The sequence below is a fragment of the Clinocottus analis genome, unplaced genomic scaffold (assembly GCF_023055335.1).
Source record: "Clinocottus analis isolate CAN_PGR_092001 unplaced genomic scaffold, fCliAna1.0.p SCAF_24, whole genome shotgun sequence".
In the NCBI taxonomy this organism is placed as follows: domain Eukaryota; kingdom Metazoa; phylum Chordata; class Actinopteri; order Perciformes; family Cottidae; genus Clinocottus; species Clinocottus analis.
The window spans coordinates 7404673-7428551 of NW_027175976.1; the positions used below are offsets into that span (position 1 = coordinate 7404673).

Sequence of the window (23879 nt, forward strand, 5' to 3'; positions counted from 1 at the left end):
ACTAAGTTGATGGGATTCATCATGTTTGTACACACTTTCGCGGCAATTCATCCAATAGTTGTTGACATATTTCAGTCCGGCCCAGAGGAGTGGACAACTGCCATCCCTCGAGCTCCACTCAAAATTCGTAATATTAATAGAAAAACAGCGTATTCATTTATAAGCTCTCTTACCCGCCTCCCCCCTCTTCCCGTGAGGCCCGACCATTACCGTGTGCTCTCATTAGGCAGTCAGGACAATGTCCGAAGCCAAAAGCAAAACTCTTACTGGAAACAGTTGGCAGTTTTGGGCTCGTCTAGCCGAGACCACCGTGGTTTCGCCGACCGGCTCCCAGGTCAAAAGGCTCATTCATTCAAAGAGCTTTCACGCAATGAACTCCCGGAGCCGGCCTGCCAGCCAGTCGCTAACTCATAAACCCTCATAAAGTCCGTCTACAACAGCCATTAAGTCGTTTTTATCACACATCTGAACACTTGAGAGAGCGATACAGCTTATTATTTTGGGGCTTTTTGATCTTTTCTGTGACTGTTGGGACCCAACAATCTAAACCAGCGCCCCTGCAACACACACACACACACACACACACACACACACACACACACACACACGTCCATGAAAAGCATTTCCCAGATGTTACACTAACTTTGTCAATACACCTTTCAGTACACTCTCGTCCCTGGAAGCTAAAACAAGGTGGAGATGACTTCACTGTTCACGGAGCAAAAGGGAGGGTCGTTAATGTCAAGAAGGTGAAAGGTGAAGAAGCAGGTGTGCTACAAAAAAGTACACCTTTTCCCTCTTTTCTCCAAACACACACACACACACTTGCAATGCATTGAGACACACACACACACACACATGCAAACACGAGCCTGTGTGGTCAGTAACGCGCAGACGCTCTCCCAACATATGCATCGCATGCACACGCCCACCGCTGCAGAGATTACAGAGCGGATTCCTGCAGCCTGACATCATGCGGCTGTCAACGTGATTGAGGGGGAGAGAAACGCACATCAAAAGAGAGCAGAGGAAGGGGCGAGAGAGGGGAGGGAAAGATGGAGGAGCTGCAGCCGAGTCTTTTAGAGGATCTGTACGCAGTTTACTGTACACAAAGTGTCCACTAAATCACAGATTCTCGAGAGGGGACTTTGGAGTTTAAGTCAACAGATGAGGATTAAATGCTTTGGAGGTGGCATGAGGAGATTATGTAAGAAAAACCTGTTCACTCCGACATGCTTTTTCAACAACTAATAAACCAGCATCAGCAGCTAATTTGTGCAATAAATATGGATAAATATCCTCAAGGTGGTTACACCACAGCACATTTGTCTGAGGCCTGTGAGAAGTGCTGCTTTTGACATGTTGTGAGTCATTTTGGAAAGTCTCTTTGGAGGAAGTTTGTTTCTTTTGCACACAGCTACCTGTTTCCCTCTGTTCCCAGTGCTTGTGCTAAGCTAACACCAATCCAGCTGCTGGACAATCGCTTCACATGTAGCGCATGCTCAAAAAAAACGATCTGCAAGAAAGTAAGTAAGCATGCGTCCCCTAAATGTCGCACCCTTACGAGGCCGCCGCAACCGATTTCAAACGCGGAAACGTTCTGCTGCTGCGGCGCTTTTTGAATAATCTGTGAGTTACAGCTCCGCTCCAGGTGCAGTCTGTCTTTGCCCATCACCCCCACTGTCTGTTTGTGGCCCGTGAAGAATTGCTCTTGTGTTGGGGGAGTTGGTTTTTTTTCAAAAGGCAGCGGGAAGGTATGGAGAATTCGGTTCCAAAGCCTTGCTGTCGGCCCAGCGTGCATCGACTCAAAGCACCACCGCGGAGCCGTGAATCAATATCAGAGGTTTTTACGTCCGATGCATGAAAAATCGGATCAGATGTCGCTGATTATTCACACTGTTCAAAGCCCTGGTCAGGTGTGATGAATGTGAGGTCACAGCCTGGTTCTGGGCTGTGTAATCGAATATCCGATTTTGGTGTTTGACAGTTTTTCTCCCTCTGATGTTATCAGCTCAGTGGCTGTCAGGAGCTCAGAGCCTCCTGCAGGCGTAGATAGCCCATGTCTGGTGTGTATCTGCCCTGTGCTTTGCAGTAAATGGACCACACACGCTTGCATATTGCATTAATTATTCGTGAAATCTGTTATTCAGCGCTAATTCTTGACACATTACACATTTCACCCATGCACATCATCATTCACAAGCACTTGCATGCCGCCGCGTGCATGCGCGGCCACACGCAGGAGGAGCGGAGCGAGGAGAGACGAAGCAGCGAGTCAAACGTCACGTCAGTGATGATTTGAACTGTAAGCTTGCAGAAGCAGAGGAGGGTTCGGGGGAAGTTCTGAGATCCAAAAATCACCACTTTTCCTTTTGGCTCGTGTTAATTTTGGCCAGGCAGCGTGAAAAAACATCTTGAAACACGCTGGATAAGGATATAAAAAGAGTTCATACAATGCATGTTGTTGCTTTTACGGCGCGGGAGTCTTGTGCTCAGCTGTTGCAGCTCCACGCTGTGTTTACGGAAGAGCGGAGACGGTGAGCTTCCAGAGCCCGTTAATGCAGCAGATAAGCCGTCTATAAATATACCGGCACCTTGATGTCCTAATGACAAACAGACGTATTGTGTGTGAGCGGTTTCAGATACCATTAAGTGGTAATAAATACGTTGGAGGCGAATACTTTGGGAGAAGATGTGTGGCTTCCTGAGACCAGATTGTAAAATTTAAACACAGTTCTTGTGTTTCTACTTGCGTCGCTCCACGGTAACTGTTATTTAAACAGTGTTAAATGCATCAGCGAGGCTACGAGAGTAGCGTGCAGAGCCGGAAGGGGTTCCCATCATCTCGCCGAAGAAAAAGAAGGGGAGAAAAAAGACGGCCGTGAAATGTTTACAAACAGAGCAGCGGTTGCTGCAGCAACAGGTAGCGATCAGCCTCCAGGCCCACGGGGTCGGACGAGGTGCCTATAAAACCGTCGGAGATGTTTCCTGCGAGTATTAGCTCTGCTGGAAAGCAACAAGAGAAGCGGTTTGGGAATTCCTCTGCTCTTAAGTCGTCCGCAGCTGACAAACAGAGATGTTTCAGGCTCGGACAGGGTGAAGAAAAAATGATTTGAGGCCTTCTCTCTGCGAGGTGACGCCATACTGGGAAATATGTGGACCGGCCAGGCGCTGTAACGGTGTCAGTTGTGCACATTTCCCCCCCAACGTCTCAGAGACGGGGGATCATATGCAGCGACAGCGTCGCTACACATCTGATCAACATCGAGAGAGGTCCTCCAGCTGGAGCAACGATAATACGGAGAATGATACAATCCATGCACGCTGCACTCTTGTCATATGAGAACATCCATCATTCACCAGGGGGCGCCATGTCGGCTTTAAGACTGTTACGCCAGTAAAGGTTGCATGTGTGCAGAAAGCAGAAATCGAGCTTTCATTCTCCATATTGTAATTCTATATGTCGACTTGTGTAAGTGTGTGTCTGAAAGAGGGATTGAGCCCATTTTAAAAGTTTGTTTTTTCGTGTTTTATGACAAAATAACCATTTTGAAGACGTCCCATTGGCTTGTGAGAGCACATTTTACAGACAGTTGGAGACACAATTGATGGCAGTAACTATTAACTTCACTATATAACTGTTCAATAACGGAGGATAGACATGCTTTGTCCAGCGGGTTCACATTTGAATGACTTTTACAGAATCGGGGACGAGAGCCGAGTCCATGAAACGTGGCCGAGCCTACACACTTTCTGTCTCGCTTGCTGTAGCGAATGTGTGAACTCACACACACACACACACACACACACACAGACACACACAGACACACATTTGTTGGTCTGCTTTTGAGCAACAGTGTTGCCATGAGAGAATGTCTTTCTCATGACCTCATGGCTGGCTCCAAACGCTGCGTTTTACAGTGTGTGTGTGTGTGTGTGTGTGTGTGTGTGTGTGTGTGTGTGTGTGAGAAACATCTGTAATTGTGTAAGTCTTCTCTGTATATTAGTCCTTTCGCTCGCGCCGAGGTCTCCACATTTAACTAGGTCAAGCTGCTGAAAGCAAAGACAGCAGCACAGAAGTTCGGCGACCTCTCAACCAGAACTGGGACCGAATGACTTTTTAACGAGCCCAGTAGTTCTGTGTGGATTCAAACATCCCGACGCTCGTGAAGTGGACCTCGTCCCCTCGCTCTTTGACTCCATGTATAGCCTCGCTGGACTCCGCTGTCACACGCCCTCGCGTGCCTTGGCTCAGTGTCAACAGACTGTAACCGTGTCTGTTTGGGAGCAGGTGGTTATGAGAAAGTGAGGCTGGGCCTCGAGCTGGCCAGGCGATAGCAACATCATCCGTGTGACACCATCAGAAGGGTCATCTGGTTCAGCAGCAAGACTTTTTAGACTCTAAGGCTGCAGTTTGTTATATTTACAATGGAAACGAGGATATATGTAATGCGAAAGACGATGAGGCAAAAGATAAGTGAAACAAAGCATATAGCTGGTGAACATAGTGGAGCCTTTAGCAGCTAACGCTAGCCCCATCTGTTTCTTCATAACTATGTTACGCTGTGATTCGGTCACATTGCTGTCTCGGAAAAAAAGACAAATTTTTGATTTGAGATTCAGAAACATGTTTCTTTTCCTTTTCAAAGTAATTTCCTATTAAAACTGCATTTGATTGCTGTACTCTTCATTTGTTAAATTGTGATCCTAATTGTTACATCTTTGAAGAAAAAGAAAAGTCTTCTTTTTTTATAATACATCTCTCCCGTCACACCATCCTCATACCTCCAAAACATCAAAATAAATGGATAATAAAGAGAATCATAATAATGATGTAATCATACACTTGAATAGGAAATGTAAGAATTTATAAAATGAGTCAATTTGTCTTTTACTTTCACCACAAAGGTATTCTGTGATCAAACTCCATTGTGTAAATGATGCCATGCACTTGTGTTACTCTGGAAATACGTTTTTTCAACCTAAATCTGTGGCTTGGAAGAGAAAATAAATTCCATCTCCTCCACTGCTCACAGGAAAAGCTCTGCAATTACCTCGAGAGATGAAACGAACACGTGGAACTACTTTGCAGCCCGTTCGCGTGAAGCGCTGCCAGAGCGGCAGATTGCCACCGTTCAGGTGTTCACTGTTGTTTCCCCCGATTAGGCAACATTTAAAAGATTTCCCCCCCCCGCCCCCCCGCTCGGCCTCCGCCCCTTTCCCAAGTGTCCCGTGTGCCCGGCGCGACAGGGCCGCTCCAGACGGATCCGATGGTCGGAAGGTGTAAATATCTGGAGGGATCTGTCACCACACGGGCCACCAGGGGAGAAGACGAATCACCGACATCCTGACACGACGACCCCTCCCTGCGCTTCACCCAAAACAAGTACACACAGATACGCTCGCACGCGGACGAAAAACACCGTCGCGACCACGTAATGTTGAGTAACGGCAGCAAACCAACAAACCCGGACACGTGAAAACTAGAAACCACACTGACACTTTGGCCTTATTCTGATCTCATCGACACACACGTGTGTGCATCTTTCACGGTTCTGTCCACACCTGGCAAAGTAGTCAAAACCTCTCCACATATGACACACACACACACACACACACACACACTTTGTTACATTCAACTATTTGGCCTATTTAGAAATGAGTTTTAAGTCAGGTTTCCTTCTTATCTAACAAGAAGTTACCTTTTTTTCCAAATGAAAAAAGTGTTCTCATAAGTCCATACATGAGTAACATAAAGAGTAAGATGTGTTCTCCTTCCTCTTTATGGGTTCATACACCACTGGTTTAATACTTTAGGCTATTTGACATGTTCAGAAATGAGCAGAGGGACACAATCTCCATACATCAGCGTATTTTATTGAAATCGACTGATGAGTCAGAGCCACATGTGGCATTTATTGAATCTCACTAGTGCACTTGCAGGAGGCGCGACACCCAGAGGCCACTATTTTGTGTGAGCAGGTAACTTGCCGCTTCAGGGAAGCACAGTTACTGTACTTGTCAATGTAGCGACAGGGGTTGGCTGCAAGAGACAGAGAAACATAGATGCATGAACATCAAGCAAAACATAACAGAGCTCACTATTCCTACACTTCTGGAGGCAGAAATGATGTAAAGGACAAAGAACGTTTTCCTTTCTTGTTCATTACTTATCCAGGAAACAGTAGGAGACAAAGTCAAATATCAGGAATCATCTGGTTGATCTCCTTACTGATTCAAAAAAGATTTATCTATACGACCCATCAAGGTTAGCGATGTAGCTAGCCCAGCTAACTACTTAGCCGCCCTGTCAGTACAGTTAACACCTGAATGGTCAGTATGAAAACGTCTAAGTAAACACTTTATAGTGTCACCAAACCTCATCCTAAAAAAGAGAAGAAGATGATGTGTTTGCCACTTACTGCACAGTTTGTTTCTGCAGGCGTTGTAGCAGCCAGCGCAACTGCGTCCTACTTTGTAGGGGCGACTTTTTCTGCCTATTATGTTACCTCTGTAAAATAGGCCAAATCATGAAATAATAAACAAAACTGCAATGCACATGAACACAAAGTCGAACTTTTCGAGCTGAAAAGCTCGACGTTTCTATTGAAAAAGAGAACAGATGCGTTGTACTCACGCTGGGCAGTACTGGCAGACGTAGAAGTACTTGTATTCAGAGTTGGGACAGTAAGCCACACCACAGCCGACCTCGTTGGACCGGTACCAGACGACCTGAGCGGAGGACGGGAGATGAAATCAAATCGCCAGCACCTCATGGCAACGCTGCAAAAAACTGTTTTTGGAAGATCCATATCAATGCAACTTTGTCATGATTAACGGGTGCTGTACCTGTGTGTAGTGTCCCACTTTGTTTCCGTTGGTGGAGCCCACTCCGAAGCGAAAGTCCTTCACCTCGTCGTACCAGTCCTGCACCGCGTTGCTCCACGTGTTCGGATGACTGGACATTTTCAGGTTCTCTCCACATTTAACATCTGCAGATAGCGAGCAGAGAGAGAGAGAGAGAGAGAGAGAGAGCGATACACATGAAATGCATTGTCTCCACTGCACACTGCCACTTTGTCACTTTATGTGCGGCTCAAATTCATAAAACATGCTTTGTATGCTTTGTCCCTTTCCCGATCAGACACTGGCTTCTCTTTTCATCCATCTCCCACTTGTGCTCCATAAAACGCATTTATATGCCGAACCAAAGTCACATATCAAAATTTGTTTATTACATATTGAACTAGCTAAATAAGAAACTAACAAACGATTAAATAATCATGCGATACATCTATCAAAAATAATAATTCACATTAAATCATTCTGGCTGCACCACACAACTATGTCAACTATTAATTCAGTGAAAGAGCGAACTAACTCTGAGTGACGTCATTTCTCTGGATGTAGATTTAAATGTGAAACAGCTGTTTCAGATACCTTTACTCTCTGGGTCTTAAGCTGCGTATCTGTGTGTTGGTGAAGTGACAGTGTGGCTGAAGTCTAGTTTAAAAAACAACAACAAGCAAAGCCATGAACTTACTGCTCATCGCCCTGGAGCTGTCGGTGCTGTGCTTCATGGAGCAGGTGTTGGCCCATCTCTGAGCGTTGGCTGCAATCCCTGGGCTCCATTTCTGTGGGCAGATCAGCTGTTACTGCACATGTACAGCGGGCCTGTACTGGGTTTGCACCGGAGACATCTCCCAGTACTTTTACTGGATAATCATTTTACTCGCATGCTGCATGAGGGAGCATGTTGCATCAAGCCGAGCACTCGATCAAATGAGAATCTACGTCAGTAGAGAGAAGGTGCTTTTTAAATTGGACGTTACCATCTCCAGCATGTTGCTAGCAGGCGGCTGAACGCCTCTCCTCAGGGCATTATGCTTGTTCACAATTTCTCTCGGGTTAGTTCGGATTGATTCTGATGATTAAATATACAACAAAAACAAGATTTTGTGAAGTGTGAATGATTAAAATATTAATCAGGAAATAACTAGTGATAATTGAAGAAGACTCACCTCCCTTCAGGTGTGGTTTTCAAAGAGGGGAGAGAGAGAAATAAAAGGTTAGTTTATTGCACGTTTAAGATCACGTAAAAGTCAGGATGATGTCCTATTCGAGATGAAAATGTATTTCACTTACCAGCTGGGCGAAGAAGGCCAGGGCAGCGAAGACGCACAGGAAGGTCAAAGTGTTCGTAGCCATGGTTGAGCTGCGTACATCTGATGCTACGGCTTGACTCGCGACTGTTTTATAGTATTGTGGCAAAATAGTTTGTCAACATATGATAATGAGTAAACATGACTCATCCAGTTCATCAACGCTTTTGCAAATAAGTCAAACAACAAGGACGCATCGAGGCTTCAGGAAGAAAGACGAGATCCTTTATTGATCCCTCTGGGGATGTTGGTCTCCGCATTTGACACATCCATGGTAAAGAAAGAGCAGTGGGCTGCCGTGAAGCGCCCGGGGTGCAACTGCCGGTTCAGTGTCTGACTCAAAGACACTTTGACATGTGAACTACGGCGACAACGGAGATCGAAACGGCAACCTTGAGGTGTCAGAACGACCACTCTCCCCATGAGCTACAGCCGCCCTCACAAGCAGATCAAATATGTCGGCTTTATTGCTTTCCAGCAGTTTTCAGCAGCAACAACGTAACGTTTGTAGTTTGTCAGCAGGTTTAACAGATTATTGAAAGTATTTCCAAGTTATAGCAACAGAAAGAATGAATGGAAAAAAAATATTGTATGTTTTATTTTGAAAAATGACCGGATGCATCCGTCGGTAATCCTTTTGACATGTCAAGAGGTTACGTGATACGTTACCCCAAAAATAAAATGGTTGGATGTCCTGAACTTGCCAAAAAGCTCTAAAACACCTGCTTCCATTTCCAACATCCTGTCTTTGTGAAGCAGGGTTGAACGTTATGGAGTTGACTGGACACAAAGGTCGAAGTTTTGGAGTAGTGGACGGTCATTCCATTATCTTTGCTGACATCCTACTTCAGCGGAGCCTCTTCCCCAGATGCATTCATAATTCACATCCATCACACATATCTTTAGCCGAGTGTAAAAGTGAGTAATGCTCGGCTGCATGGAGCACATGTGGCTCTCAGAGGTTTAAGTTATGGAGTCGACGGTAACGAAGCATGTTCCCCTTATGCGGCAAGGTAATGAGGTTAAATTAAAAGGTTCAGCTAACATTGGGAGCATTGATACGATTTACATAGAGTCCATATTGTGATGGGATCACACCAAACGCTGTCAATCGAACCGATGGTGTGAAGGGGCCCCTCCCTCACTTCTCACCCCCTTTTAGCACCCTTGCTGGGATGACACCCATCGTCAAACTCAGCCTTAATTTGTATTTAAACTACACGACTGCAAAGCTTCTTGACGATGCAAGGATGTTTTTTAAATATAAGGACACATCACTTTCCTGATTAGTGTTCCAAAGCCGAGGCCCTGGGGGGGAAACAAATAGCAGTGAGATGTTGTTAACGTTCACGTGAGTCAGAGTGCTGTCTGTTGACCAAATGTGTGGCGACAAAGCAAACTGTGCTGGAGGTGCACCCTGGGAGAACACGCTAATCTGTGCTTGGGGGCTCGTGCTGCATGGAGCACCTGTGGCTCTCAGAGGCAAAGTGTTCTCTTAAGTCCATACATGAGTGACATAAAGAGTCAGATGTGTTCTCCTTCCTCTTTATGAGTTCAAACATCGCTGGTTTAATACTTTAGGCTGTTTGACATGTTCAGAAATCAGCGGAGGGACACAATCTTCTTACATTCATGTATTTTATTGAAATTGACTGGTGAATCAGAGCCACATGTGGCATTTAATTAATCTGAGACGTGCACTTGCAGGAGGCGGGACACCAAGAGGCCACTTGGCTGTTGGTGCAGCCCCACTGCTGCTTCAGCTCAGCACAGTTACTGTACTGGTCAGTGTATGCACAGGGGTTGGCTGCAAGAGACGGAGACACATAGACGCATGAACATCAAGCAAAACAACAGAGCTCACTATTCAGAGTCCGACAACTTCTGGAGGCCGAAATTATGTCAAGGACAAAGAACGTTTCCCTTTGTTGTTCATTACATATCCAGGAAAAAGTCAAATGTCAGAATGCTGGTTGATCTCCTTACTGTCTTATTACTTACTTATTACTTACTTTACTTACTTACTTATTACTTACTGCCTTACTCCTTATTTGTCTATACACTGAGGTGAGCAATGCACCCGATAGCTAACCGAGCTAACTACTTAGCCGCCGTGTCAGCACAGTGAACACCTGAATGGTCAGCATAAAAACGTCGAAGTAAATGGCGTATACTGTCACCAAACCTCATCCTGAAGTAGAAGAGAAGATGATGTGTTTGCCACTTACTGCACAGTTTGCTGTCGCAGGCGTTGGGGCAGTCACCGCAGGTCGGTCCTGATTTGTAGGGGCGAGCGTACTGGAGGTTTCCTCTGTAAAATAGGCCAAAGCTTGAAATAATAAACAAAACTGCAATGCATACACACATATATATATACTGTATATATACATATATATCAGCTCAGACATGTCACAGGCTGAAAAGCCCCCTGAATAACTATTTAATGAGGACTCGGTGATGTGTAGAAGAACAAATTGGATGCAGATTGCACTTTTACGCTCTCATTACTGCAGAGCATCACGGAGCCGTTTTATTGCATCCTCTAATGATGTTATTATTATTTTAGGTTAGAAAGGCACTCAACAGAGGGCATCGGGTACAAAAACTACGATTGTAAAATAACATTTCACTGCAGACCTTTTAGTGCTTTAATTGTACTCAGGGTGTTTGATCGTAATAATTTCCTCGACACATTTTGCTGTTTTTATTTCTTGATCTTGATCCATTTCACTCAACTGACGAAGAAATATCCGCGTGAAGATTCAGTGAGTGTCCGAGAACATGCTCGACTTTTCGAACAGATGCGTTGTACTCACGGCGGGCAGTACTGGCAGACGTAGAAGTACTTGTATTGAGAGTTGGGACAGTAAGCCACAGCACAGCCGACCTTGTTGGACCGGTACCAGACGACCTGAGCGGAGGACGGGAGATGACATCACTGCGTAACACTGGGTTTGAAGATCTGTGTTGGCCCATATCAATGCGTCATGAGGAACAGGTGCCGCACCTGTGTGTAGTGTCCCACGACGCCTCCGTTGGTGGAGCCCACTCCGTAGCGCCAGTCCTTCACCTCGTCGTACCAGGCCTGCACCGCGTTGCTCCACGTGTTCGGATAGCTGGACATGTACAGGTTCTCTCCACAGCCGCTGGCTGCAGATAGCGAGGAGAGAGAGAGAGAGAGAGAGAGAGAGAGAGAGAGAGAGAGGGAGATGAAGACTGTTATGCATGTGCACTCACACATGATCACACATTGTCTCCACTTTGTCTCTTTGTAAAGCATGCTTCATATCCCTCTCCTATCTACTGCTGCCTGCACTCAGCGTGACTGTAGTTCTTTGTTAGACGGGGTTAACGATGACATCATTCGGTTGAGAGCCAACCATGTGGCTTTCACATTTCGTGAATCTATAATATCAGACACTGGTTTCTCTTTTTGTCAACCTCTAGTTTGACCAGATTGTTGACTCTCTGGGTCTTGAGCTGCTTCTCTGTGTGTGTGTGTCTGTGTGTGTGTGTGTGACGGACAGTGTGGCTGACTTTTTTCTGAAGTCTAGTTTAAAAAACAACAACAAGCAAAGCCATGAACTTACTGCTGATCACCCTGGAGCTGTCGGGGCTGTGCTTCATGGAGCAGGTGTTGGCCCATCTCTGAGCGTTGGCCTGCGCCTCGGTGCTCCAGCTCTGTGGGCAGATCAGCTGTTACTGCACATGTACAGCGGGCCAGTACTGGGTTTGCTTTTACTGGATAATCATTTGATCTTTCGCTCGCATGCTGCATGAGGGAGCGCGTTGCATCAAGCCGAGCACTCCATCAAATGAGAATCTACGTCAGTAGATGCTTTTGAAATTGGACGTTACCATCTCCAGCATGTTGCTAGCAGTCGGCCGAACGCCTCTCCTCAGGGCATTATGCTTGTTCACGATGTCAGTCGGGTTAGTTTGGGGTGTGGACAACATTGACTCTTCTGGGGGTCCTAAATACAAGAAAAATGATGTGAAGTCTGAATGTGTCTGATTATAATATTAATTTAAAATAATCCTGAGAATTGCAAAGACTCACCTCCCTTCAGGTGTGGTTTCCAGAGACGGGGAGAGAGAGAGAAATAAAAGGTTAGTTTATTGCACATTAGCAGCAAAACCTGTAACAGTCACGACAACTTCCTATTCGAGTTGAAAAATGTATTTTTCTTACCAGCTTGGCGGCGAACGCCGAGGCAGCGAAGACGCACAGGGCGCACAGGAAGCTCAAAGTGTAGGTCGCCATGGTTGAGTCCAGGACCGGTAACCTCCGAGAGCCACAGGTGCCGCTTATATACGCGGCAAGGTGCCGACACGTGACAGTCGACCATATAGACCGGAGGGCCACATGCCACCTGTGAGGTGACCTTGGTGAGTTATGGAAAGCCTGTGTTTACGTAGCACACGTGTTCACGATAACTGCGATAACGAAGCATGTTCCCCTCATGCGGCAAGGTCATGAGGCGAGGGTCACGGTATCTGAAACTAAACCGTGATAATTAAAGGTAAAGCTAACGCCGGAGCGTTGACACGCAGGCAGTAGTTGTACATCGAGTACATTTTGTGATGGGATCACACCAAACGCTGTCAATCAAGCCGATGGCGTAAAGTGGCTCCTGCCTCACTTCGTGCACTCTCGCTCGGATGGCACCCATCTTTATTTTGGTCTGAACGACACACCTGTAAAGCTTCTCGACTGCATCTTTCATGCTTGTGATGCTATCTTTCTGTCTGTAGTGATAGAGAGTCCTGACTAAGGACTCAAACCTCCTCTGTGCTTCTTATTCCCACACAGACTCACATCGTGAAAACAGTTTGTGTGTTATATCCATATCTGTATGAGTGTCTTTCTGTTCTGTTTCTGCCGTTCATTCAGTGGATAAAGGTGATTTTCTTTCATCATCCGGTGTCTATTAGAAATTCTGGAAATGAGAATTCAGTTTTAAGTCTGTGACACAGCCTGCAGGACACTTAGCTCTGTTCAGCCAGCAGAGGGCAGCACTTTTATAGTTATTGAATTGGCCTTCTTGAGGTTTTGCACTCAACAACGATGCATATTTCCTTGGTTACACTGCAAAAAAAGGAATTTCAAGACAGTAAAAAAGCCTTGTATCAAGAAAATAAGTCGCTGTGGCATTGTTTCAGTAAGCTTCTGCAATGTCACAAGATTTATTTCCATCCAGCGTTGCATTAATTTCTCACCAAGATCTTGTATAGATGATAGTAGAGTCTGACCGCTGTGCAAAGCTTCTCCAGCACATCCAGAGAGTCTCAATGGGGTTCAGGTCTGGACTCCATGTGTGAACATGATGTCTCATGCTCCCTGAACCACTCGTTCACAATTTGAGCCAGTTGAATCCAGCATTGTCATCTTGCAATATGCCCGTATTCCATCTATAAAACCATAGATGAAATAACCCGGTCGTTGCTGAACCTGAACTGCTAGACTGCAACTGCAGCAACCCCAGATCACAGCAATGCCCCCACAGGCTGGTACAGGAGGCAGTGAAAATATAAATCTAAGATTTCTGGAGATGCTTTTCATATTCATGTCTCATGAAGTTCAGGTTAGGTTAGCGAGGTCAGCAACCAATGTGCAGCTGCAGATGTTTTTGTCTCTATAATATCTGGTTCTCAAGGGAACCTCAGTCACACGCCTGCACTCTTCAACACACACACACACACACACACACACACACACACACACACACACACCTGTGTATCAGTGTATTGACATCAGAGAGAAGCACCCCACTCCCGTTTGTGGGGCAGTTGTTCTTTTGCCGACCTGAAAGTTGGTTGTTCAACTCATTGCCTTTGCAGCTGCAACGCCTGTTACTTTACCTGTGATTGTGAAACTAAATTACGAGAACGAGAGAATGCAGTATCCTGCAGCATCGGCATCTGAGTGCTGGTCGATCTTCTGTCTGATACAGGTGTCGCTCAGTGGTGAGGATACATTGTCATCGTGTCATGTATGTTTTATGCATGTGCGCTTCCTTGGCCGGTGCCACACATAACGATCTCTACAGATGGAGATGTTGGTGAAATGTCTCTTTTATTGTCTTTTACTTTGTTGAACCTCTGGCTTTTTCCACCGGCAGGCTGACATGTGTGTGGCTCTGACAGAAAAACCTCCAGAGCCACTGAATGGACACGAAATGGGATTCGAGTGACACAATCCAGTCAGAACAGCTGCCTGAGCTTGAATGAAAACAATCTGTCTTCAGGGGACATGAGATATGGTCACAAATAAAACATAAATGTTGTGATATTTCGTATTATCCCCCCAAACTAACTACTGCTGCGTCCCCTGCTTTTAGCCTGTAAGCCAATCTGTCCAGTAGCCCCACCCCCCCCTCCTTACACCCCCGTGCTAAAATTAGGGGTCATCCAACCCCCTGCGCAGTAGAAGCGAGGAGAAGGCGAGAGCGGAGACGTCGGGGAACCGCTCTGTCTGCGTTCGTCCTTCAGCTGCCAGCTGATATAAAGTGATGAAGGAGCTCAGCCTCCATCACTCAGGACAGTCGGCTTGTACAGTGAGCCGCAGATTGAAATGAAATGTTTGAATGAACCTAAACGGGGGAACTCGGCGCTGTCGCTTTAACGGCAGGGAGTGAGCGCAGCGTTCAGAGAAAGCCCGAGTCAGCGGTGAGCCTCCTCGCCGCCGCCAGACGCGAACACGCCGGCGTCGTCATTAGCATCAGTGGATCTCGCAGCTGTGCGTTCCAGATGTGTGCTGGATGCTCAGCCGCTTGTTGAGAAATCACATGTGTTGTGGTTTGCTCCTGGGAGCAGCTCCTCTTTGTGAAGTGCATTGTGGGAGAGCACCGCTATAGGTACCTTAGGCTTACTTCATCTCGGGAGCAACGCTCCAAATCAACTTGTCAAAGAACAATAAAAGAATTATAATTAAATGTGGGCTTTGCTTCCTTCCATCTTTTTGCCCCTGCAGGTTTGCCACCAGCTCAGTTGCCCAGCAACCTCCTCACTAAGATGTGCAGAGTCATGCTTCAGTCGGATGTCTCCATATGCCTTTATGACAGCATGCCATAGTCTTAAGTATAATGCTCATCAACAGCACAACAAGCTGGATGTGATTTGTGTCTACTGGCGCTTCCTGTTGGCTCGCTGTCACGGGGGGGGGGGGGGGGGGGGGATCAGGATCTCACTATTTAGCAGCGTAGGAGTATCTTTGAGGGGAAGTGAGGTGGTTTAAATATCGCCTGCGATGGATCCGTGTCTTTGATATCACATTCAGAGGCTCAGGCTTCATCAGCTCCGCCCGAGGCGTGACGACTGACGCCGAGGCTCGTGATGGATCGCTCGTGAAGATCAGTCAAAGAAAAGATGGCGTAAGTGATTCTGGTTTGGCTCGTTTTGAGTATAAAGCATCGTCCGATGAGCATTCAGAAGGACGATGAATAATACTTATACTTGTAATAATATATATAATATTAAGCCCATTAGTGATGGTCACATGAACACTTTTGAAGACTCCGATGGTACCAAAACAAAGAGGAATAGGAAGTCAAAGCCTCAAAAAAGAACAATGGCAACACTCAGTGCGTCACATTATACCGCAACAGAGCCCCAACGTGAAGAAAACACAGGATGATGAAGCACTTCTCTGGCTTGTTCTCGGGCCTTTTTAATATTCAGCTACTGTGCCGCGTCCACGCAGCAAAACGACATTTCTCAGCGAGCGGATTCATGTTTTCTCTCTCAGAATAATCGCTGTACCTCAGTCGTGTACTCGCTGTGCTGCGACTCTGCTCTTTTGGCCGAGGATCGGTGCATTGTCACGCTGTGACTCATCGGGGGGGAGAACTTTTTCCTTCAAGCCACGAGCTCTCAGACTGAATTCGGGATCGGTTTTGCACATGAGACGGCAGTAGACGTCTGTTGTGCGTCGAAAGCTCTGCAGAAAGATGCTGGAAAGAAGAAGGGGATGCTCATCCTGCACAACGTGGAGACCGAACTCTGGAGCACTTATTGTGTCTTTGGCCCCCTGCACTGCTTATGAGTCATCCTGGCAGATGGGTGTAACCCCTCCTTCATCCTCACCGACACCATGCGCTGTCGAGCTCCTCCCTGCAGCGCTGCTGCCAAACACGCTCATCAAATCACACCCATTCAGAACATTTTCCCCCAATTGTGTTCAGCAGTGCGGGCTAAAGTGAGTGAAGTAACAGTCGCCGGCAATGTCGACGTTTCCCCCCACTGCGACACTCCTGTCCTTCCCTCGTCTGTTCCTCTTGCTCTCGCCGTGTCTCTTGAATAACAGGGAGCGGGGGAAATGTTAGCGGGTCAGCAGAAAATAGCCTGATAATTGACTCTGTCATTTAGCGAACGCGAATGCGACGCAAAGTCACAGCGCCGCGCTAAGCCCGGCTCATCTCCGCCGGGTCCGTTTCTGTAGCAACAGCAAACACAGAGGCGAGTAACAATGAAGGGCTCGGGCTCAAAAGAGGAGTGTTCCCAGCAGGGCTTCCTTGTTTATGTATTTTTTCCTCCCTCCGGTGCATATTTAGCATCAAGCTGCCACCTGTGTCGCTTTATCCAATCATGTGACACATGCCAAGAATCTCACGGCCGATATCCGAGGCCCTGGAGGGGAACGCAAAGCTGAAATAGCGGCGAGATGTTCGTTGACGTTGGCGTGCTTCAGAGCTCTGGAAGGAGTCCGTTGACGCAATGCGCGGCCACGAGGCGAGCTGTGCTCAGGTGCAAGTTTAGTTTGAACTTGTGGTGTTTCACGTCGTTAGTAACTTCATCTAGTGTGCTAGGAAGGTGATACTTCTGCCCTTGTTTAAAGGAACAGTCTAGACGATGTTCTTTCTTGGAGAGTTAGCCCTCTCATTAAAGTAATCCATTAAAAAACAAGGTGTAAAATACTACAGAGTCTCTGACAATTTCAAGAAGTTACGGCTCCCTTCCAGGAATTAGTCTGGTGCATAACCGCCAGTAAACAACGTGTTGATTACTGAGCTCTGGAGATGCCGCTGAGCGTATTTTGTTACCGCCGGACAGAGCCAGGCTAGCTGTTTCCATCTGTTTCCACTCTTTATGCTAAGCTATGCTAACGGTAATCGGCTGTTTCGCTTCCGGATTTGACTTCTGACCCCATACCGGCACATTAACTGTGACTTATTGACCAAAAAAGTGAATATTCGTATCTATCATCATGGTGAGTGGTATTTTCTCAGAGAGTCCGTTTAAAGTGGACCCTAACTCCACTGTGATGGATCCTAATCTGTCTGACACGCAGACCAGTCAACAGAGGCTGAGGACTTCATCGTGCACATGATCCCCGACCATTTCTGCTGCATCATGGAAAGCTCTGGCCCCGTCGAACCGCCCGCTGAGGAATCCATGGGGTATATTTAACAAAGAACATGGGCACTATATAAAGTAAAGGTAAAATCCGAGCAATGTAAGATGACTGACATTAATAGCATCCGGAGAGTAACAGACCCGGCGTACATTTTCTTCTTCAAGAAGTGAAAAGCGAGAAATATGGAATCGATGATTGTTGATTATTCGACCATCTCCTTTGTATCTGCGATGCAGAACGGTCAAAGTCCTGCTCCTGATACTCTCCGCTGGCTCTCTTCCTGTTTCCGTATTCTTGTCCCAGCATGTGGGATTATCGTACATCTGTTTAAAATGTCATCTCAGAAGAACTTCTTCTCCCTAAATGGACAAACAGTACGACTTAGAAATGACACAGAAATTGATTCGAGCTGTGAAAAGACGCACGTCAGCTTCAAAGCCGGTTCAAAGAGTTTGCCGCTTCTCTCCTTTCGAATGTCACAATATTGCATTTCCACACGTTACATTTTAGCCTCCAGCTAACATGGCCTCCTGATAGTTTTCAATGCAGAGCATCCCCAACGCCCCATGCAGCACGAGCATTACTCACTTTTACACTCCCACAGACGGCTTGAAGATGTGCACGTGAATTATGAATGCCCCTGCAGTCCAGCTGAGTCTGTAATGCATCAGGGGAAGAGGCTCTGCTGGAGTAGGGTGTCAGCTACGAAATGTGACATAAAGATAATGGACTGACACATCCACTGGGTGTTTTATTAAATAATTTGAGCTGACACTGATAGTCAGGAAGTAGTAGCTTCCCCCCTGTTTACACTCTAATGTCCCTGATGATCGTGTTCAGTCGCTCTCCCGGGAACGGGTTCTGCGAAAGCACTTTCCAGCTGGTCAAAGCCGCACAAGCTGATCTCAGTGGACTCATTTTTGTCTTCACGTCACTCTGCGAGACCCCCGTGGGACGACACGGCGCGCTTCTCTCCGGGTATATATAGTGCTCTTTTCCCAGAGCTGCGAGCGGCTGGTATTCTGTGAGAGAAACAGGATCCCCGGGCCTGAAACGAGTCAGTGTTTCTGCAGCCAAACACCATATGTCGCCCGGTCAACGCTGCTCTCGCACTTGCTGACCCCGCCAGAGAGAAAACGGCTTGGAGATGTTTTATGGAAAAAGGAAATGCGTCCAACACGTTTTTTAGACATCAGGGATTCACACAATGGGCCTCTATCGCTGCTTGGGAAGTGTATTGTTACCGTGATTATGAGAAGTTGCTGCGTCATGTACTTTGAACGTTCTCTGGAGAGGTCCAGATATATATATATATATATATATATATATATATATATATATATATATATATATATATATATATAGACCGTAAAAGTTGGGTTACAAGCCGATACTACCTTCCTTCGTTAGGTGTCTCGCCAGCTAGCGCAGCGGAGTGCTAGCAGCAGCGCTAGCAGCAGCGCTAGCAGCAGCGCTAGCTTGCTACACGACCCTCGATGCTTCTCACCAAACGTTCTGGGAACATTCATTTCTCTCCGTTACGGTAACGTGATTCCCAAACGCTGTTTCCCGAACATATTTTTGTCATTCTGCAATCTAATGCCAGGTAGGCCTAAATGTAGTACTACAATGTTTTCCTCTGAAGTAGAAGTACTACTACGAAGTAATTTCAGAGTTTAATGAGTTATAATACAAACATGATCAAACATTCATATATCCAACTGTTTGGGGGCCTTTTAGTTGGAGACCCAGGTCCATTCTTTCCCATTCTTTGATATTATTATTATTATTGTTATAGTATTGTTTTTCTGCACTCGTCTCAAATTGTTTTTCCAGGAGTTTCCACTAAGATTTAAAATCTTCAAACATAAAAGCGTAAACATTAGAATGTCCTTGACACTTTTTCTGCCCTAGATTCTTCTACAAATTCATATAAACTACGCCCGGCAGCTTTGAATCATATCTTTTTGGACAGCTAAATAGAAATAAGACCATTTTAAATGTACAAAATAAAAATACAATTTAACACCTCAACAACTGATCCCATCAACTCAGAGGGAGACGCTCGGGAATTGTGATGACCCGAAACCACATGTCATCACAAAATGTAAAGTGACCCTTTATTTATTCTCCCGGTTCCACAGCAGCACGGAGCTCTAGTGTCCTGCTCAAGGACACTTCAGCAGGGCCTTCGGCAGCTACGGAGTGAGACTCACGACCCGCGATGCTTCTCACCAACCGTCTCCTCCGCGTGCCGCGTGACCGTGATCTGTGTCTGGCTGCAAGATACGGTGTGATACGAGAGCAATAAACCGTGGGAAAGTTGTGTTCACCCGCAAAAAAAATACTCTGCGTTGTCGCGACTCTTCCAGCGAGGCGAGAAAAAAGGGGGTTGATCGAGAAGAGATCTGCGTTGTTTCGTTAACTCTCTCACTCTATCGTGACACAAGTCATCCCCATTAGCGCATCAGACACCTTCCACGAAGCCGTCGGGGCCGGAGCTCCTAATCCGACCTGCAGCTGGTGCCGCTCACGGTGCCAGGAGGTTCGCCCGAATGCGTGTCTTGTTTAACGATCTCCGCCCCACTACCCTCAAACTGTCAGTCACGCTCAAACAAAAAGGAGTTGGGTGCTCCGCCTGCAGAGGAATTCAGAGTATGCGATGCGGCGTAAAAATACCGCACCGTGAGAGTCGCTCCATTTGAGTGATATCTCGAGGTTAAATTGCGTCCCCCGTCATGTTGAACGCCCGTTGTCATGACCGCGGACACGTCACACGTCGACCTCCGTGACCCCGCGGCCGGCGTTCCCTCTAAACCCGCTGATCAATCTGTTGGTCGGCCGCCTCCCTGTTGGATTACGAGCACCAGAAGGCCCGCGTCTCTCCGCCCCGCTATGATACGCACTTAAACAGATTAACCTGTCACTTCGAGTCACATGCCAACCCCCCCCGAGCCTTTTAAAGCTGCATCTGGGGAGCGCTAGGCTGTCCTTCTGTCTGCCCAAATATTTACTCACAAGAGGGTGGTGTGTCTGGAATAGAGGCTTTAACACCTGTTGGTTCATTTTTCTTCATTGTAGTCTATTAAATGAAGAGGAAGTGTCCAACAAACAGCCCAAAACCCCAATATATGATGTGTAATCCAGAGAAAGGTACTATGAATGCAACTCTAAGTATCATTTGTTCATAACCTGTGAAAGCAGAATGAATGATCATCAGTGAGCGCTTTGCTGATCCTTTCGTTTTTTTCACACGGACCACCGCATCCCAACACATCATCAAACTAAGGATGTCAGCGCAGGACATCCAATCAGAGCGTCGAGAAAGTGGAAAATAATAACCGCCGCGTCCGAGTTTCACAATGAAACTCACAGTGAAGATGTTTTTCCCAGCCGGGCATCTCCCCCCTCCTCCTCCTCCTCCCTCTGAATGCATTTCCAAACTGAGACATGAGGCCTGGTAACTTGACCCACTCCCCCTCAGCGCGCTGCAGCCGTCCGGCCCCGCTGCCCTTTGGAAGTTCCCCTCCGGGCTGCAGCCAAACGCTGCCAGCGTCCACTGAGGAGCGAGGAGCGCGTCGCCGCACAGGAGCGCTGTGAATTCACATTCGCGGCTTTGATGCGGTGGGCGGATCGACCACGGGGGTCCGTTACCGCCGCCGAGGCCCCCCCCCCCCGATCAGGTTCACGCCCGTCAGCAAATCTACTTGGAGCTCAACTGCATCTTTTTTTCCTCAACAGTAGCAAAGATACACTTTGTTCTTGGGGTCTTTCGCCTCCTCGGCGAACGAATTCAACCCAATTAGAGCAAAGTGAATTCAGTCGGATTAAAATAAGATCAGCAGGCGTTCGCCGTGACCCCCAGAGCCTCCTGTGGCCTCTCTTCTGGTGTCTAATCTCTGTATCTGGCTAATTAGCAACAACCTTGCAGAAAAGCTGCAAAAATGCAGATTACACCGTGTTCTGTAAATCCGCTCAACATTTCAGAGCATCTGTACTTTAAGCCATTGTTCATAAAGGCAACCTGCACATTTTAAGGCAAAAAAAAGAAGGAATAACAACCAAAAATCCCAAAATAAATTGAATGGAATGCACAAGGGATGAATAGCATGTTGAATATTACAAACATATATGAATATATATTTAACGTCAGACTAAACAGCCGTGATTTTGACTGATTTCTCCAAGAGATGCTACCTTTTGCATATTTGCCTCCAAGATGAATATTGGGGGGTCACACACACACACACGCACACACGCACACACACACACACACACTCCTGCCTCCCGATGCAAAGCTCCAGCCTTACCTCTCGCCGCGCAGCTTTAGCCCACTGTGCTGCTGTGCCTCTGCAGTGCCACCGGCGGTGCCTTCGACCTGCCGCCTCCGATGAAGCGTTATCCTCAGTGTGAACGTTTGCTCTCCTCCACCCCGGCTTTTCTCTCTCTCTTCTCTCTCTCTCTCTCTCTCTCTCTCTCTCTCTCTCTCTCTCTCTCCGCTCCGTCGCGTCCTCAGCCGGCCTCTCGTACAATCCAGGTGGTCCGATGAGGTGGAAGAGAAGAAGAGGAGCGTGTACTGACAGACCGGGGGAGCTGCTGTGGGTGTGTGTGTGTGTGTGTGTGTGTGTGTGGCTAGGGACTGTGAAGACAGACGTGTGTGTGTGTGTATTTGTGTGTGTGTGTGTGTGTGTGTTAGAAAGAGAGAGCAGAGGGGAGAGAGAGAGAGACACAACCTGCCATGCAGATATCAGCCCTGCTGCAGTTAAATTTAAACCACCCTCCCTTCTGACACCTTGAGCCACGGCTGCTCTCCTTCTCCAGCTCACACACACACACACACACACACACACACACACACACGAAGCTCTGACGGTACCAGATGGCCCTTGACAGGAGACTGAGCCCTTGGGAGTCTGTGACGGTCCCCGAGGACAGACAGAGGGGGGATGACAGCGGCAATATTTAGACAGGACATTTCTTCAGTTGTTGGTGGGAAAGATTTGAAAAAATGACCCCCCCCAAAAAAACTGCTATGTCATGCATTCCTTTAACCCCGCACTGTTATAATAATTAATAAGTATAACAATTGAAAAAGTAATGCCGCTGCCGTGGAGGCGCGTCACGGTGGATGACTGCGGATGTCACTGTGCATGTGGACGGTTTAAAACTAACAGAAACCACAGCGTCTCTTTCAAAATATGACCCACAATGCAACTCAAGATGTTGCCGTGTGAAAGGGACATCGTTTGAGGACGACTCAACGGATTTTGTTCCTTCTGGAGCCACCAAAAGGTTTTTTTTTAATATACGACTCACACGTTCAGTTCTGCTCCCGCAGACGTGTAAACCAGCTTTGACGTGGATTTCAGAGTTCCCCTTTAACTCTTTTCTTCAGCTGCGAGTTGGGTGGGGTTGCACCAAAAATATGTACCTGGCATCTGAAGTGCTGAGTTACTCTGTGATGCAGTCGGAGAGTCAGAGATGATGAGTCACAGCGGCGTCTTCCTCTCTCTGCTGGCGTCAGAGCTGCGAGAGAATCATGGGCATTGTTTAGCTCCTGAAGGCGTGCAGAGCTTAAACAAACTGCTTTTAGAAAGATTTAGTTTCAGATTCAAAGTGACCACATAAGGGTTGACCTGCATGTGTGTGAATGTGACTCCGGCTGTCAGTGGTTCCTCCTCTCCAGGTCAACTCTCAGCATTATTCACCCAGGTGTGTGTGTGTGTGCGTGTGCGTGTGTGTGCATCGGTGTCGATGTTGAGTGTGTTACATATCTCATTTTCTGCACTATTAACTCCAGTGCTGACGTTGAAGAAATGTGACCAAAAAAAACACGTTTTTGGAAGCTGGAACGAGCAAACGTTTGTGACTTTTGCTTCGAAAAGGACGGAAATTATGACTCCAAGATGAAAATGAATGAATTGACAAATAGTTTGGGCTCTGCTGACCTCATGCTGTCAGCTGCTTTCCTTTTCATTCTTGATTTTGCGATTAAACGTGTCTCAGTTAGCATGTGTGATATTCAATGTGCAGTGAGTGAACTACAGCACGGTTACATGAAGTGTGTCAGAGCTCGAGACGGGAAACGATGCAAAACAGTGGAGCATGAGAAGTGACTCAGCTTCATGACATCATATATATATATATATATATATATATATATATATATATATATATATATATATATATAGCTGCAACATGGCAAAAGCTGCGTGAAGTAATGCAATTTAAAAGTCATATCTGATGTAATCAAAGCTCATTAAACCCCCTGAGAGCATCACATGCTTTATTTATTCAGGAACGTGCTTGTGGGAACATTTATTTGGGAGGAGGAGGACACACAACGTGGTGCAGGCCGGTCT

General features: G+C 46.7%; 2 protein-coding genes across 3 annotated transcripts; both read right to left on the minus strand.

The window, feature by feature from the left end:
- Positions 1 to 5800: 5800 nt before the first annotated feature.
- On the minus strand, positions 5801 to 7913 carry LOC137794103 (serotriflin-like). Its single transcript, XM_068590721.1, has 6 exons — positions 7833 to 7913; positions 7544 to 7634; positions 6850 to 6992; positions 6638 to 6732; positions 6423 to 6511; positions 5801 to 6043 (listed from the first exon to the last, which is right to left on the minus strand). The coding sequence occupies exons 1-6, from the start codon at positions 7842 to 7844 to the stop codon at positions 5916 to 5918; spliced, it is 558 nt and encodes a 185-aa protein (XP_068446822.1). The 5' UTR covers positions 7845 to 7913; the 3' UTR covers positions 5801 to 5915.
- Positions 7914 to 9778: 1865 nt separating this feature from the next.
- On the minus strand, positions 9779 to 22329 carry LOC137793899 (cysteine-rich venom protein-like). Of its 2 annotated transcripts, none has more exons than XM_068590325.1 (8): positions 21828 to 22329; positions 12223 to 12535; positions 12021 to 12136; positions 11753 to 11843; positions 11170 to 11312; positions 10979 to 11073; positions 10391 to 10473; positions 9779 to 9969 (listed from the first exon to the last, which is right to left on the minus strand). In XM_068590325.1, the coding sequence occupies exons 2-8, from the start codon at positions 12287 to 12289 to the stop codon at positions 9842 to 9844; spliced, it is 723 nt and encodes a 240-aa protein (XP_068446426.1). In that variant the 5' UTR covers positions 12290 to 12535; positions 21828 to 22329; the 3' UTR covers positions 9779 to 9841. The 2 variants fall into 2 exon arrangements, with proteins under 2 accessions (XP_068446426.1, XP_068446427.1); XM_068590326.1 differs by having other exon boundaries at positions 12223 to 12547.
- Positions 22330 to 23879: the final 1550 nt, after the last annotated feature.

Bases quoted from the DNA above. Each gene is read 5' to 3' on its own strand.
- LOC137794103 (XM_068590721.1), bottom strand. The intron at 6,733-6,849 runs GTACAGCACCCG...TCCTCCGCTCAG, and splicing joins AAGTGGGACACTACACACAG to GTCGTCTGGTACCGGTCCAA. The intron at 6,512-6,637 runs GTGAGTACAACG...CCTATTTTACAG, and splicing joins GTCTGCCAGTACTGCCCAGC to AGGTAACATAATAGGCAGAA.
- LOC137793899 (XM_068590325.1), bottom strand. From the start codon at position 12,289: ATGTGCAATAAACTAACCTTTTATTTCTCTCTCTCTCCCCGTCTCTGG. The intron at 11,074-11,169 runs GTGCGGCACCTG...TCCTCCGCTCAG, and splicing joins TCGTGGGACACTACACACAG to GTCGTCTGGTACCGGTCCAA. The intron at 9,970-10,390 runs GTAAGTGGCAAA...CGTCTCTTGCAG, and splicing joins CTGCGACAGCAAACTGTGCA to CCAACCCCTGTGCATACACT.